At 43.7% G+C, this 16,800-nt stretch overlaps 1 protein-coding gene across 3 annotated transcripts in view; it reads left to right on the top strand.

Moving 5' to 3' along the window:
• The window catches only part of Gng12 (G protein subunit gamma 12), a 130,524-nt gene extending 115,476 nt beyond the window's left edge, over positions 1 to 15,048 (top strand). For all 3 annotated transcript variants that reach the window (XM_040288832.2, XM_005332361.5, XM_078026485.1), the window contains exons 3-4: positions 9,226 to 9,344; positions 11,048 to 15,048. In XM_040288832.2, the coding sequence (XP_040144766.1) occupies positions 9,252 to 9,344; positions 11,048 to 11,173 (219 nt within the window). In that variant the 5' untranslated portion in view covers positions 9,226 to 9,251 and the 3' untranslated portion in view covers positions 11,174 to 15,048. The remainder of the gene's footprint in view (positions 1 to 9,225; positions 9,345 to 11,047) is intronic.
• Positions 15,049 to 16,800: the final 1,752 nt, after the last annotated feature.

The raw sequence follows: 16,800 nt of genomic DNA, 5'->3' as shown, positions 1-16,800 counted from the left end.
CCAAAGGATGCTCCAGTGACCAAGACAATGGAGATGTCACAGATGTCACTCAAGAAGGGATAGACAGTGGTATTTCACCTGTGACTGTGAACCATTCAAGTGTAAATTTAAATGGTCTACTATTTGGACTGAAGTAAAGGTGAAGTGCATTGGTCACAGCTAAAGTCATAGGGTAGAGAGAGCTTCCTCTCCCTCCTCTGAGGACCAGTGTGTGTCAGGCAAGTGCTAATTTACTTGCATCCCTCAGTTCCTCCTGGAAGCAACCCTTCAAGGTATTTACCAGTATTATCCCTTCCTGTTTTACAGATGAGGCTCAGAGAAGTAAAGCACCTTGAAGTCATAAGTAACTAGCCACAGTTTGTATTTATCTGACTGTAAAAGCCCTTGTTGACTCTGCTACTTTCAGAGCCCCAGGAGTGAGCCCTATGGGTACCTGGTCAGAAATAGTGAGAGTGGTAGCAGGGGGATATCACCAGACATGGCAAGAGCAGGGATGTCTAGCTTCTGGACACTTTCCAGAAGGAAGTGGCTATTAAGAAAACAAATTTAGACTTTTGTAGCAAAGAAATATATTAAATAGTTACAGTGATTTCAAGCTGAAGGAGGCTTAATCCTGTAGGTTAAGGTAATCCAAACGCAAATTTTTCAGGGTTTGTTCAGAGCTTTAACAATGACCTGTTTTAATTCCCAGATAGAAATAAACACAGGCAGCCTCTGGAAGCAGAAACTGTCAGGGTCACCTAAGAAGTTTATAAAAGCAGCTTCTTGAGCCCTAGACCTATTGAATCAAGGTTTTCTTTGGTTGTTTTGTTTTGTTTTGTTTGTATTTGTAGATGAACAGCATGCCTTTGTTTTATTTATTTTGGTACTAAGAATTGAATCCAGTGCTTCACATGTGCTCTGCCACTGAGCTGCAGCCCCAGCCCCTGAATCAGGTTTTTTAAGCAAGTGCTCCAAGTGTTCTGGATACACAGTGAAGTTAAGAACTCATTGCCCAGGTTCTGTAGCAACCTCTCCTTCTGGATTTATTACTTGGTTTGGCACATTCTCATGGCTCCCTGCCAAAGCTTCTCTGGGGCTCTGAGGATGATAGGATCATCTTGTGTCTTTAGCAAAAGCCTTACCTGGAATCTGGGGCATTTGTTCTTTTAACTAAGAACAGCCTATTCTTCTTGACTTCCACCTTGTGAGGTTGCTTAGTGCTTCACTTCCTGCTGGCAGTGTGTGGGGACCACCTCTCTAAGTGAGCCACAGCCCCTAAATAGAGCACAGTATTTTCCGATAAGAGATTTTGACTGGCACCTGCCCCTGCTTTCTCCCCACTCCTTCCTTGTGTTCTTTCTGTTCAGAGACGGGTGGTGACTGTGATCTTGAGAGTAAGGTCAGCCAGAGCCCCAGCTATACCATGTAAACCAGTGTGATTCTAAGCATGAATATTTTGTAGTTGTAGATGAACACAATACCTTTATTTTATTTGTTTATTTTTTAACCTCTCTGCTGCTTCTATAAAACAGACACAATAAAAGAATGTATCTCCCAGAGTTATTGTAAGAACTAAATGCATGGAATTTACTCACCTGGCAAAGACTAAGTACTCAGTAAATGGTGGCTGTCATCAAAATTAATCATTATTTAACTTATCTGTCTCATTATTATTCAGAGAGATGCACCCTGGAAGGCAGGTAAAATGCTACTAATGTAGGGTACTAGATACAGAACTCAAAAGCCTGCTGCTCTTACAGGATGAGCTGGAGCCTTGTGAGAGCAGTTTTATTTTCCATTCTGTTGATTCTATGTAAATTTCTCTTAGCTGAGCTCTAGCCATCTCTTTCCCCTTTACAGACCACGTTTTCTAAAGCTCCATGCAGCCTTTCCTCCCCTCTCTCTCTCAGTCTCCTCCCCCATAACCAGCAGCTTGCTCTTTCTGCCCTTTGCTCTCAGAACTGTGCAGAATGAGTAGGACCTGCGGCTGGTCACAGGTTCCACCACTATTGACCTCACAGCCTGCTACTGTGGTCTGGCTTAGAGAGAATTTATGTCTTACTACTCCCTCCTTTGAGTCCTAGAGTTTGGGGTGTTCAGCAGTGATGGTATGGCAATAATAGCATAGCTAATATCTGCAAGTTATTTGCAGTTTACAAACAGCAGATTAGCAGTTGCATGTTGTTCATGGTTCAGTTACAGCAAACAGAAAGCGCTCTTGGCAGTTTCAGTGGAATGGGCTTAATACAGGGGTTGGGTGCTTGCCTAATCACCTGAGGTCTGGAGGAGCAAGTTCTCAGAGTCCCTAGGAGGGACTGCCAGCACAATAGAACTGGCCCCCAGGACCCAGTGGAGAGTGCAGAACCAGGAGGCTGCCACAGCCACGGGGACTCTCATCCTTTCTCTACCTGGTTGCAGATGGCTAGGATGTCCCTGCATCCACACCCAGTAACTAGCTCACCACCCTGCTTGTTAGCAGAAATCAATCTTCCTGTCACTCCCACCTATCAGAATATGTTAATTGGCAGAATTTCCAGCGCCCTGGCAGCCGGAGAACCTGGGTGTATTCAAGTGCGAAGGACACCATAGCCAGCTACCACAGGCTCAGGGCTTAAGCAACAGCAATTTATTTTCCCATGTTTCTGGAGTCTAGAAACCTGAGGTCAAAGTGCTGGTAGGGTTTGCTTTTCCTGAGCCTTTCTCCTTGGCTTGTGGATAGCCATCTTCTCCTAATCTTCCCCCTGTACCCCTGTATGTCAGATTTCCCCATCTTATACCAGCCATACTAGGTTAGGGTCCATCTTCAAGATCTCTTTTTATCTTAATTCCTCTTTAAAGACCCTGTCACCAGATACAGATTCTGAGGTACTAGGGGTTTAGAACTTCAGCATATGAAATGGGGGAAGGCGGGCACAGTTCTTCTCATGGCCCTGGAGATGTCTTTTTTCACTTTCCAGCCCTACAGTCCATAGGCCATGCTAGGAATAGGATGGGGCTGCTGCCTAGGGCCAGCCCATTAGGGTTTGTAAGAGCTTGTTGCAGGTTGCATGGTATATAATAAGAAGATGCAGGTGCTAAACAGGCAGAAAAACATATTCCTTATATTTATTGTAGTGATCGACTTTTTTTTCTCTTTTGCCATGCCAGGGATTGAACCCAGGGCCTCTCGAATGCTAGGTATGCATTGTTACTGAGCTACATTCCTAGCAGCCCACAGACTTTTTGTTTGCTTTTGTTTGGGGGTTTGTTTGTTGTTGGTTTTTTTTTATTTCGTTTTGTTTGGTACTAATGATTGAACCCAGGGTACTCTGACACTGAGCTACAGTCCAGTGCTTTTTATTTTGAGACAGGGTCTCAACTAAGTTGCCCAGGCTGTCCTCGAACTTGTGATCCTCCTGCCTCAGCTTCCTGAGAAGCTAGGATTACATCCCACACACTTACTTTATCTGATACTTTTAACAGTCCTTTGAAATATGAAAGTATTATTATTCTGTTCATTTCCATGAGAAAATTGAGGTTTAAATTGTTTCCAAGTCTTGCCTAGGGCCTTAGAGCAGGGAAGTAGCAAGAGCGAGACCACATCCCCTGGCTGATCCTTGACGTGTCCCTGGAACTAGCTATCCAAGCCGCAGTGTAAAGACAGAGTTACGGGTTCAAATTTGGGGGCTCCACAGGTGCACCAGCATATGTTGAGAGGGAAGCCACTACTCAGATCCAGGTTTGTTTCAATCTTCCTTTAAAAGTAAAATCTCTCGATTTCTTAACTATCGACATCAATTTAAAGTTCAGACACACACACACACACACACACACACACACACACACAAGAGCTAACTCTGTGTGTGTGGCCCAACTAAAAACATCTGCAGTCTGGCTTTGGCTTGCAGACTCTGATAGGAATAATAAGTGCTCATGAGAACAGAAGTTTCTCAACAGCCTGCTCTGCACTCCCCCCGTTCCCACCAAAGCCATGTTAGAAAGCCATTGCTACCTGGTCACACAGCCTTGAAGTTGGAGAGTAATCTTGATCTTCTGCTTGTTTCCCTCCATAGGGAGGAGCCCAGGGAGCAGCATTTGGTAAACACATGAGTATGCCCAGTGCACTGAGCAGTGCTCCTGCCTCCTTCTGACAGCCCTGTGAGATGGGTCTTTTTATCCCCCTTTTTACAGAAGAGGGCAGACAGAGAGCTGGAGGAAGGCATTAGAAGTTGAAGGCAAGATCAGAAAGGAAATAGAAGCCTGTGGCTTTTTTTTTTTTTTTTTTTTAAGCTGCTCTTTCATTACAGCCACAGGGGTATGTTTGCTCATGAAAGTTGGCTTCGCTCCAGTGGTTCAGTTAGTGGCCAGGCCATGATGGCCCTGGGGCTCCCTGGGGCCTTCCTCCCAAAGCGTGCTTGGTGACACTTTCCATCCCCACCCTTCTCTCCCAGCTTTAGGCCCCCCCACAAACAAAGATTAAAATGTCCATATTTCCCTAATGGGACATCTTGTTCCTGGGAATTTCTAGGAACCGGAGAATTCAGATGAACCACAGCATTAAAACCAATGCAAATGATTTGACTAGCTAAATACTACATATGTTTATTCAAATCTGTTACCCTTACATGCAACTGAAAATAAGGCTACAGAAGAGTTAGCCAGAGTTTCACCAGATGGTGGTCTGCACAAGCTCACGCAGGCCTTGACCCTTCTGGGTAGAATGGAACACTTGGGACCCCAGATGCTGACTTCAGCCCTTGCCCAGCTGGTGCACAGGAGAGGGGAAGACTGCTCTGCAGGCACCAGATAGATAAACAAGGTGCCTTCTGTCCAGGAGGGGTGTCACATAAACACAAGGTGGTCAGCAGGCCCACTGTTCCAAGTCAATGAGTGTCAGCCACTCCTGACTAAGAGCCACATTGTGGAACATTTAGTGATACCCTGAGTATGAATAGATTTCATTGGAATTGCTCTCTTTCCTTGGATTTAGTTGGAATTTGATCCCTCTCCAGAAGGGGTGGCTTCAGAAGAGAAAAGGATTACAAGGTTAGTTTTTCTAACCTCAGTTGCCTCATCTGTAAAACAAGGATGGATAGTAATGCCCCATTCAGGATTCCAATGAGTGGTCCTAGAATGATGCAGCCTGTGTACTCTCAGCCTCCATATAGACATTGGTGTCTACCTTGGAAGCTGTTCTTGATGTAAGGAAACCAAATGGGTAGCATTAATAGCACAAACAACAGACATCCTTGCCATTGAAAAGACCAGAGCAAGCCCTCTGATGGTGCCAAGACAGTTGGAGATAGCCTGCCCAGTCCTTGGTCTTGTTCTGCCACAGCCCAGCTGTTAAGGCAGAGCAAAGCACTGAGAGCACCTTGCCTCTCAGGAGTGAAACAATAGGAGCCCTGCCTTGAGGCCAGGTAGCTCAGCCAGGAAACTCAAGAGTCCCTGGAAGAGGCTCCCCAACTTGAAACAATATAATTTTGATCTGATTTCTCCATAGGAACAAAGTGATAGTCAGAGATTATATTATTTTCCAGTGGCCCAGTTTACAGTGTTCTCTAGGATTGCCCATAAATACCCCCATTTAACTGACTTTTGAAGCTATTGCTGTATGATATTCAGTAGGAAGCTGTTTGTGTTTAATAACTTTGTGATGCTATAAAAAAAATCTCCCATCTCCAAAACTTTAATCAGTTATTCATTTACCAGCGCAGGGGAAGGAACTTTCAGGAAAAGATTGAGTGGGAGCCTGAGAGGAGCAGAGAGCAGTGGCAGGATTGGGCTCTTCCTGAAGCACAAAAGGAAAGGATCCTCTTTGTCTAATGTCTCTGTGAGGGCAGAAGCTGTGTCCATTCTACCCATTTATTCTTTGCTTGCTATACCAAGTACCAGTAGCACTCATTTAAAAATGTTTTCCAGCTGGGCGTGGTGACACACCTATAATCAATCCCAGCAATTTGGGAGGCTGAGGCAGGAAGATTGCAAGTTTGAGACAGACTCAGCAACTTAGAGAGACCCTAAGAAAGTTAGCAGACTCTGTCTTAAATAATAAAAAGAACTGGGGTTGTGGCTCTGTGGTTTATTGCCCATGGGTTCAATCCCTCATACCCCCTCCCCCTGCCAAAAATAAAAAGTGTCACATACTAGTTCCCACCTGCTCAGAGGCTGAATCTGAGACTGAGGCAGGAGGATCACTAGAACCCAGGAGTTACTGGCTGTATTTGTCATGTCTGCCGTGGAACTCCTGGGCTCAAGTGATCTTTTAAAATGAATGAATGAATGAATAGATAAATAAATAAATAAATAAATGGTCTTGCATGGACTTTGCAAAGCCTGGGACCTGCAAGATTCCCCAGTGGAAGGCAGCAGGGAGCTGTGAGAGTGAGAAGGCCCCACAGTGAAGAAGCAGGGCAGAGCAGACGTCAGAACACTGCATAAAGCCAGAGCTGGCAAGCATGAATTGGGGATTGCTAACTGTTTTTATCTTTTTTCTGTTATATTTTGTTCTTCTTACTAGCTTGCTGTTTTAAATCCTGATTAAAATTCAGTCGAGAAGGGAAAAAGTCCCCCGTATTCTAGGTGCCAGCTTTCTCACCACTTTGAGAGGGACCTACCCAGGCTTTTTATAAATATAGCCTGACTGTGGACTATTTGCTTATGGTCACACGGGGTGGGAGCAGTGACTGGTCAAGGTCCCATCTGTGTGACCTGTTTGCAGTTACAGGAAAACTTGCTCAGGCCTTGGAAAGTTTGTGCCCTGGAGGTTGAGGAGAATGCTTGGCATTGTTCTCACGCAAGCAGTACATTTAGAAAATCCTGAGGGTGCAGCCTGGAAACCACAGGCCACTCAGAAAAGGTGTCATGTTCACATTCTGGAGGCTGAGAACAGCCACCAACTGGAGGGGCAACCCAGATCAATGTGTTGCAGGGGAATGAAATTTGCAACCAACTCACTGGGCACTGGGCACTGTTTGGGGTGAGGTTGCCCACAACCTTACGTTCATTTCAGATGCTGGCCTGGGAGCATAGAAAGGGGCTAGGCCAGGTGGCTGGGTGGGGTGGGTAACACCCCCGAGGAGGAGATCTGAGGCCTCTCCTTGGGTGGGGCAGCAGTACTGAGGAGTCTGAGGAAGAGACAGCTAGTCCAGGAATGTGTTGAACTGAGGTTGCCCAAGGCCAGGACAAGGCAAGGCCACCCTGCCCTGCCACATGCGTCCTCCTCCCAATTTCCTGTACTGTTAGGGCTTCTTTTTCCCTGTGGCAATCCTCTGTTGGCTATCACCAACCTTTGTGTCTTACCTTGATACTAGAGTGTGGCAGAAGTGCCTGGGGGCAGAATCAAAAAAGAGCTGATCCCTGAAGCCCTACCTAGACCCACTCAGTCAAAACCCTTGACACTCAGTGACCAGAATTGAGGAGAGGTGGGCAGAACAGTCAGGTAAAGGAATTCCAATTCATGGTCTGTATGACCCCCCCCCCAGGCTAAAATAATAGCAGTTGCATTTAATGAGAGTGGCTTGGTCCTGTGCTAACCCTTTGGTATGCATCAGTGAATGAATCCCAGAAAGCATTTTGTGGTGATTAGTAGTATTTTTATGTTACAACTGAGAAAACTTGAGCATGGTGGCACATGCATGTAATGAGGCAGGAGAATCACAAGTTCAAGAGCAGCCTGGGCAACGTAGCATGACCCTGTCCCAGAAAAAAAAAGGGGGGGGGCTGTAGATGTAGCTCAGTGGAAGAGCAGCCCTGAGTATGCAAAAACAAAACAACAACCTCAAAAAATCTTGGGCTCATGAACGTGAAACAGTCTGCCCACTTCCACCTGTCTGGGAAGTGGCAGAGGCAGGGTGCAGTCCCAGGAATGTGAAGCTGATTTCAAAGTTTTGCACCCAATTAAAAGCAGTTTTATTTGTGCACCTGACCCAGTGCTTCCTCCAACCTCAGAGGGTGCAACCTCAGAGATCCTTGAACTTAGTCCTTGAGGACATCATAATCTGGTGAAACTCAGTGTTGGAGTACCATAATGCCCACGTGGTGGACAGCATGGAGCCTGTAGCTTGCTGATGTTTTTTGCAGCCTGACTGGTCTAAGCCTTCCTGCAGCTGCAGGTCCTGCTGAGGTTGAGTCAGCCTGGGTTTGCTGCTGGCGCCACAGCGTCCTAAGACTGCTGAGCCCTTGCCTAGTGCCGGCAAGACACACCTACTGTCCACCTGCTCCTGTGAGTCATAAACTACCACACTGCTGCTAGGCCTGCCAGCTCTGTCTTTTCCTCCATTCACCATCATGCCAAGAGAAAACTTAACCATATATGGCAGGGGCACAAGGCAGCTCTTGTCCCAGGCCTGCCTTCCTCATGAAATGTGCCACTAGAAACCAGGCAGGTCAAAGCTCAAAGGCCAGCCTGTTTCCATTGTTTAACATCAGGTATCTGGGGAGAGGACAACAGAGCAGCCTGGAACTCAAGGGCTCAGACAAAAAGAGGAGAGTCAATCCCAGCCAAACATATAGGGAAGGGGAAGATAATAGGATTAGCAAACCCTTGGCCACCAGGATGAGGCCAGAGAGATGTCAAAGGAAGGAATGATAAAGCTTCATTGATTATTTCAGACTTCCAGCTGCTCATGCGTCTCAGTTGACATTTACTGTGGATCTGTCATTGAGTCTTTCAGCCAAAAGTTTACCACTTTTTCTTGAATAAAGACTGCTTACCTGCCTAACATTCTGGAAACATTTGCACATATTGATAGCACCTGAAAATGTGATTTTGTGCAGAGGTCTCTGGAGAGGCCTTCTCACTGTTTTCTCTTGCCAGGACTTGCATCAGCCTAATAGTTGGGTAAGAGAACTCAAAAGAAATAAACTCAGTTTCTGTTAGAGTATGTAGTAGTTGTATTAAATTGACATGTAACGTGGCCTCTGGTGGCCAAAGGCCCCTTAACTACTGCAAATATTGATATTTGTTTCTTCCTAGAAAATTCTTTAAAAGGCCGCCCTTATGCTATATGTTGGGTTTCATTGATTAAACTGCTGCTCTGGGTTTCTGCAAACCAAAAATTTATGTTGACACTCAAATGGATGACAAGCTGGAACATCTAAGCCACCACTGGGATTGCTCAGGGCATTTTAGTAACTGCCTCGAAGAGGCTGTGCTGATGGGCAGATGCATCCATTTTCCTTCAAGTAACACACATTTTCTATGAATGTTTAAATAACCTAAAGATGAATGTTATTCACTATTTGAAAAAAATTTTTTTTCAGATTTCAGGGAAGAACAACCATTGAAGATGTCCAGCAAAACAGCAAGCACCAACAACATAGCCCAGGCGAGGAGAACCGTGCAGCAGCTGAGACTAGAAGCTTCCATTGAAAGGATAAAGGTAAGGAGCCCAAGGGACAGAATCATGCCTGCTGTGGTCCCTGCTGCTCTTCCAAGACTGGGAAATGAGTCAGAGAAGAGGGTGCCATTTAATCCAACTTGCTTCCAGGATTTTCCTAGAGCAGGTCAAGGGCCTCACAATATTAATTTTTATTACCTACCTAGCCCAGGCCTCATTAAAAAAAAAAAATGTGGAATCAGAGTCTGAGTTGACCCCTGTTTACAAAATCCTGCACAGGATTTGCAGAGGACCTGCCTTCCCTAAATGAAAGGGGTCAAGTCTTATGATTGCTGTGTTCTAAATTGGGACAGGGAGGGGTTTCAGGGGGATTTCTAAAATACCCTCCTCATCCATCTGGAGTTTATCAAGTGTTCTAGGGTATCAGTGTATCTGAGGGTGCCTTAAAGTCAACAATCGGGGTCTTCCTTTTAGGAAAACATAGCTTTTTAAATGTGCACCTTTTGGTGACCATTTTCTACCCCCAGGATGAAGGCAGGTCCCACTGAGGAGCTGGAATGCATTTCTTAGATCACATGACTTTGAAGTCTTTCCCTGCTTGGTTCCAAGAGAGGACTCGGCAGTGAGAACCCTGGAATGTGGTGACTAAGGCTGTTTCCTAGGAACAGAAGCAGTCACCTGATAAATTCCTCTGAACTGGATATGGTCACCTGTCCTCAAAGCAGCAGGCTGCCAGTGCAGAGCTCCGTAGAGCCAGCTCCACCACACTCAGTGGCCTGGGTGCCTGACCTGATTATTACCTGGGGTCTTCCACCCAGGTTTCTGAAAACAGGGTATGACATATTCCAAGCCTAACTTAAGCTGGAGAGGGGCACAGCATTTTCCTATGCTGGTTTTGCCCTTTGTATCTCCCCAAACCTAATAGATAACAATAAATCTTTCCTTTTATTCTGCCTGCCCCCATTCGAGGGACAGAACCTAGGGCTTCACACATACTAAGCCAGCACTCACCACTGAGCAACATCCCCAGCCCTCTGACAGTAAATATTGAAGCTCTACAACTTGGCTTCAGAGTTCTGGCTTCAAGCCAATAATTCAGTTCTGTTCTGCTTCCAATCTGTTTTTACCTGGATAAGAACTGATAGAACCTTCCCTTGATTCACAAACTTTTCCTTCCCTGATAGATCCCACAATTTTGATTCTGAAAAATTTCAAAACTAAAGAAGACTTGTAACACTAAACATTCATAATCTCTTCACCAGAATTTGCCAGTTCTTAACATTTCAGCATGTTTGCTTATATCATCCCCCCCTATCCACACATATAATTTTTTCTGTAAGCCAGTTGAAACTTATTTGCATTTCTAATAGTAATATCTAACACGTGATCCATTTTTTAAGAACCCAGTCCACTCATTTTTCAAAATCACCCCTACTTGGGTTATGCTCCTTTGCTGATCAGATTAAGTATTTTGGCAGGAATACCAACTAGCTGGCTGGTGTGGTATTCTCAGTGCTCACGTGTAGGGACAACCATGCCAGCTTGTCTGATCACTTGGCTAGGGAAAACCATCCCTGCCAGGAACCATATCCCTTTGCACTTGACTAGTTGTATGAGAATGATGTCTAAGGCTGCTTATCCTGTTTGAATCAGTCTCCACCCCATGGCTTAGCGTTCAGTACACTCTGGAGGGTTCTGAATAAAGGATTTTCGTCCTTATTTGTTGCTTTGGTTTGTCTCCTCAGGTCTCAAAGGCCTCTGCAGACCTCATGTCCTACTGTGAGGAGCACGCCAGGAGTGACCCTTTGCTGACAGGCATACCGACTTCAGAAAACCCTTTTAAGGATAAGAAAACCTGCATCATCTTATAGTGGAAGAATGGAACCGTTCCTCGCCTCTTCCCAACAAAGCAAATCCTGAGCGGCTCCTTGAAGAGATTTGCCTCCAGCTTATTTGGTAACCACTGCTAATAACTAAAATGCTCTTCTCTTGGAATAATGGACTCTAAAGTCTTTATTTTCCAAGTTGCCCTTTCTTTAAAATACCCTTTACTGATTTAATACAGAATAACAATCTTTGTTTTCCATTTGATAACTATGGTATTTCTTTGGGTTATTGTTTAAGGAGAGTTGGCCTGGGCCTTCTTAAAAACACAATTATATATTTCATGTATTCAGTTGATTCAGATATGTTAAGACTTAAAATGTCTAAGCACCTGTCAAATTAAAATGCCAAGAATAACTTCAGTCCTGAAACCTTTATATCATATTCTGCTCTTAATAAGGTTTGTGCCAACCTGTATAGTGTACAAGGGAAAGGGGTGTATTTTGTATATGTATATCTTCGTATGTACACATATCAAAGCTTATTTCCTCATCAAAGCTCCCCTCTCCATGTAACAGCAGTTCCTCAACTCCAGAAGTTGTATTTATCTTGAGCTGTGTAGGTAGAATAAAAATTCTTTTCATATAGTTATTGTGCAAAAAATAAAGAAAAAGCATCCTAAAGATTGTATTCATTGTGATCAGGTGATATGTCATCTCTCCTCTCTTGAAACTTGCTGGACCTCTTAGGTGATGATGAACCATGCCAATTAAAAACTGAAACTGAACTGAAAGCTCTTTGATAAGGTATTAATTCATAGGGACCCTTTTGGGCTTCGGCCATCTTGAGTCTAGAAAAGGGGAGGGGACCCTTGGAGGAGGACTGTAGCAGCTGTGCTTTCCTGGGGAAGACACCTCTGAAATTTCTGCCCCGGTGATTAAAATAAGAGAGTGATCAGTGAGCCTGACCAGGGGGAGCAGAAACATGTAAAAACCAACTGCTCTTCTCAGGCCAGCTTTGCAATTTGTCCCCCTCTTCCTCTCCATTAGCCTCCCCTGTATTCTCCCTCTGCTGCTAGAGTATTTTCAGAGGTGACATTCCCCTCCCCAGACCCAGAAAGATGAGACTTGGTGGGAAAGAAATAGACTTAAAACATTAAGGTGTCAGGACTCATGCTCTCCTCAGATGTCTGCAGTTTCAACCCTGCCTGTCCACAGACCCTCCAAGGGAAACTGCAAGCTTCCCAGGAGGGGCTTGGACTCAGCGGTACACTCCTTGGACCATAGGGTCCCAGCTGCTGGACATGGAGTTTCTCAGCCTTCCTCTGAGAAGATAGGACATATGTCCTCAAGATGTCCATGGGGAAGCCAAAGGCATGCATCTCCTGGCCAAAGGGGCATCATGACTTTATCAGAGAGGAAGGAAGGCTCCTTTTTAATTAGGGGATACTAATACTGAGGATATGACACTTTAGTCCACTTTCAGCTCATTAAAAAGAACTACTAATAAAGGGTTAAAAACTTAATCACAGAGGATTCAACCCTGAGAAAGAATTATTTACGATGATTTCCTTACTTATGTACAATCTGCCCTGAAAAGCATAGCCTTTTAAAATCCAATGCTCTGGGCTTGAACATCATGCTCATTGGTGGTGGGTGAGCAAATACAGTCCTGTTACTCAGCACTGTGAACTGACCCTGTGAAAGTCACGGCACTGCCCTCAACCTTTTGTCACCTACTGCTTGGTTCTGTGAAATACTCAGTCCCAAGTAAATTACAGGCACCTGCATAGGAGAGAAAGCTTTTGCCTTTCAAAAGGTGAAATTGGAAATGTACACTAAGACAACAACTTCACATCTTATGCTTCACTTAATGAGACATTCTTTTTTTTATAAGTATATTTTTCTACGGATAGTTTCAGAACACTGAGTTTATTTTCACTCTAATTTTTAACATGTTTCTTTAAATATTTATAACACAGCTTACTACAGAATCTTTTCATGAAATCACTCTTATTATACCATTTTGTGCACATTATTAGCAGCCAGCATAGTTTATTCTTTAGCATTAAAACAGTCTTTTGCCTAACGGTAAACAAGCATGTTTTGCTATATATTTGTTAATTTGTTTGTTATAGTAAGAAATGGGCTTGAGTTCCCAGGAGATTTCATTTTATTTTTACCAGTCAGATAGAATAAAGGCTATGAGTATCAATGTCATGTAATTTCCTAAACAGGTGTAGGGCATGCTCATAAAAAAGAAAATGGAATCAAATTGTCCTTTGATGCTGACACAAGAGGGGGGGAAATTGTAACCACATGTTGATTTACTTATAACTAGATAACTATGTGAGGAAAATATAATATATGTATACATATATATGATATGCAGAAGTCACTTTTATTTATCGGGTCTGTTCTACTTGTGAAGCCACAGTTAAACCGTCTCCAGCAGTTGGTTTGTGATAATGGTAGATGCCAATGTGTGTTATTTTTTTCTGCTACCACTGTAATGACACACTTAAATATATACAGGCAGCTTCTTGGCTTCATTCCCATTGAACTATTTAAATACACTCAATATACTTTGTCTGTAATGCTGCTTCTGTGAACAGTGATCTTGTTCCTTTTTCATTCCTATATTTTCATTAGTTCATCATAAATCTGTCCAGTTGAGGTCTCATCACCATGGCAAGATAGGCTAGGCCAAACATAAGATTCCAAAATATTTTACAAAAACACTTTTTTTTTTTAATAGAGAAATACTTTCTATATAAGGTGGTTCACAATTTATGGGTTGTGACTAAATACTTTTTTCCTTTTCTAAGAAAAATTTCAGGTTTTTAAATTCCTTACCTTATTAAAGTGAAAAGTACCTTACTTTTTAAAGGAAAGGCCTGCTTTTTGCAGGCTCCATGTTTGGACTATGTGTCTATTTTACTAATCTTTAAACTATCAGGAAAAAAAAACAAACAACTTTGTACCAACAATTCGGTAATTTTGAGGCAATTTTCATAGTGGAAGAAGTGCCAATTTTCTCTTCAGATGCTGACTTTTCAACCAATTTATAACTAAGATAGTACCCTCTGATTCCTCTGAATTTTTATTTAAGATATATACAGGCCCAAGAAGTAAATAACAACCATACATGTCAGGCGTTTCTTGGTGAAATGAACGTAATACCAGAGTATAGTATGAATTGTACTGATCTATTTATTTCATGATAATAGATCAATAGGAAAAGATACCTTAAATCAAATAGAGTTATCTAAGTATATCAAAATAGAGCACTGACCTAAAGTCGGGGCCTGTATTTTAGCCCTCAGTCATTTTCTAGCCTATCCTGTTATCATCTTACTTTGGACAAGGCAGTTCATCTCTCTGGGCCTCCATTTTCCCATTTGTAAAACAAGGGGCTGGCAGCAGACAACCCCTGAGATCCCTTCCTGTCCCAGATGCCTTGGTTCAACACCACTGCCCCTCTGCTGGTCCTGCCAATGTGTTGGTGCTACACGCTACTTCAAATAGAAACTGGGTTTGTCTATAACGTGTGCTCCCTTGATAGCTTATGAAAGGCCTTTTTGTTATACAGTGCTTTTCCCCCTAGTTTTACTGTAATGATGTTTCTAGCTATTTTCTTGATGTCTCAGTAAATTTGCATTTGATATATTGTTGGTGAGATTGTGTTGTTTTGTAACGTTCTTTGGCTACTCATCTGTCCAGCATTTTATTAACCTTAACACTGTGATCATTGTTTAAAATATGTTCTGTGGAAAGAATAAAAGCATTTACTTCACAGCTAGCATGTTCACAGATTTGAAAGAAAGTTCATTAAAAAGCACTGTTGCTTTCTTTACTGAGTCAGTGCCTCGCATCGTTTTGCTGGTGTTTGCTCAATATTAATAAAAGACCTTTTCTCTTCATTCATTCAGTTAATTTTTTTGAACACCTGTTGGGATGTGGGTCAGGCTGGTGACATGAAGACAAACAAGACTCACAGCAACCCAAGAACATGAGTCTGGAGCAAAGAGGGTTGGATTGACAGACACACACACACACTCATGACAGCGCCATCTGAGAAGTGCCGGGACTCGTGAGCACAGGTGCTGAGAGCCCAAGAGAAAGAGGGACCAGCTCCAAACCAGAGAGCCTTCTGAGAAGGCTTCCAAGGGAGGGCATTATGAACTGGGGCTTGAGAGAGGCAGAAGAAACACTGTGTGCATTGGCATGAAATCTTGGGAGATAAGAGGCAAAAGTGGCCACAAGCTAGTGTGCAGAAGGTCTCCCATATACTACCTATCCAGTAAGCAACAAGGAGGCCGAAGAGGTTGTTAAGAGTGAAGCTGTGATTCCTCATGCCTGGAAGGCTGTTTCCCATCCTGAGACCCAGCTGTGACCATGGAAACTGATAACAAATGGAAAGGTCATTAGACTTCTGGTGACTCATATTCACCAACTGCTTGCAGAAGGTGCCCTGCCTCCTCCTCTGACCTTCCCCCTGGGCTGGGTTTCCCACAGAGAAAGGGAAGGCAACATCTTCCAAAAAGGAAAGAAAAGGGAGGCAGCCAAAGAGCACCAGATCATGAACTGATCAAGCTAGAAAGACAGCCCATCTCTGAGAACCAGTACACTCGTGCAAAGAGTGGCAACAGGTGGGCACAGCAACTCAGGCCTGTAATCCCAGCTACTCAGGAAAGGAGGATCACAAGTTCAAGGCCAGTCTGGGCAATTTAGCCAGACCCTATATCAAAATAAAAAGGACTGTGAGTGTAGCTTAATGGTAGAGTACCCTGGGTGCAATCTCCACTACTGTAAAAAAGAAAAAAAAAAGTATAAACAAAAGATGGTCACTCAACCCATTCTAGTAAAGGACTGAAGAAGAATTTATATACTATGTTTATGAGAACTAGGCAACAATTTTTACAAGCACTCTCATCAGTTCTGACCAAATTCTTAAGAGTAGAAGACAACTGTATTGGGGGTGGTGGATAGGATTGGATAGAAAAGTTTTTAGAAAGATAGAAGCCAGGGGCGGGGCCTCTGGTGTAATCAGGAGACTGGGACAGGAGGATTGCAAGAAAAAGGTCAGTCTGGGCAGCTTAACAAGACCTTGTCTCAAAATAAAAAATAAATAGTGGCAGCATGTAGCTTAGTGGTAGAGCATCACTGGGTTTAATCCCCAGTTCCAAAAACAAAAAGGGGGATGGATGGTGATGAGATGGCAGAGGTGTGTAAGGAAATACGGCAGGTGAAATGTGCACTGCCTTAATGTTACAAGTAAGAAATAAGCCAGCAGGTAGAGATGGCTGCTTAGTGTTGTGACTCCTGTCATATAGCCTTTCAACTCTTGTGGACATGGATCATCATAACTTTTCATTGGCAAGGTCAGTGACAAATAAGTGTATGGGTAGCACTATAAGCCTTTTGGGGGGACCAAGTAGACAGTCTTTTAGTCCTTTTCCCTCCTTGTCCATGCCCACCTTTGCTGTCTTTTAGCTTAAGCTCTGACCATGTTTTTAAGACCTGGTCCCACTGTCAGCTTCAGCCATCTGTACAACCTGGCATAGCCTTCTCCTGTAGCTGACTTGCAAAACTTGGCTCTACCTGCTACTCCACCCTTTCCCACTGCAAGAAGCAAATGACCTTTGCCTTCAGATGAACCTTCTGTTACTCCA

Source organism: Ictidomys tridecemlineatus, chromosome 11, assembly GCF_052094955.1.
Source record: "Ictidomys tridecemlineatus isolate mIctTri1 chromosome 11, mIctTri1.hap1, whole genome shotgun sequence".
Taxonomy (NCBI): Eukaryota; Metazoa; Chordata; class Mammalia; order Rodentia; family Sciuridae; genus Ictidomys; species Ictidomys tridecemlineatus.
The sequence above is the reverse complement of the archived record's forward strand: the minus strand, read 5'-3'. Positions and strand labels throughout refer to the sequence as shown.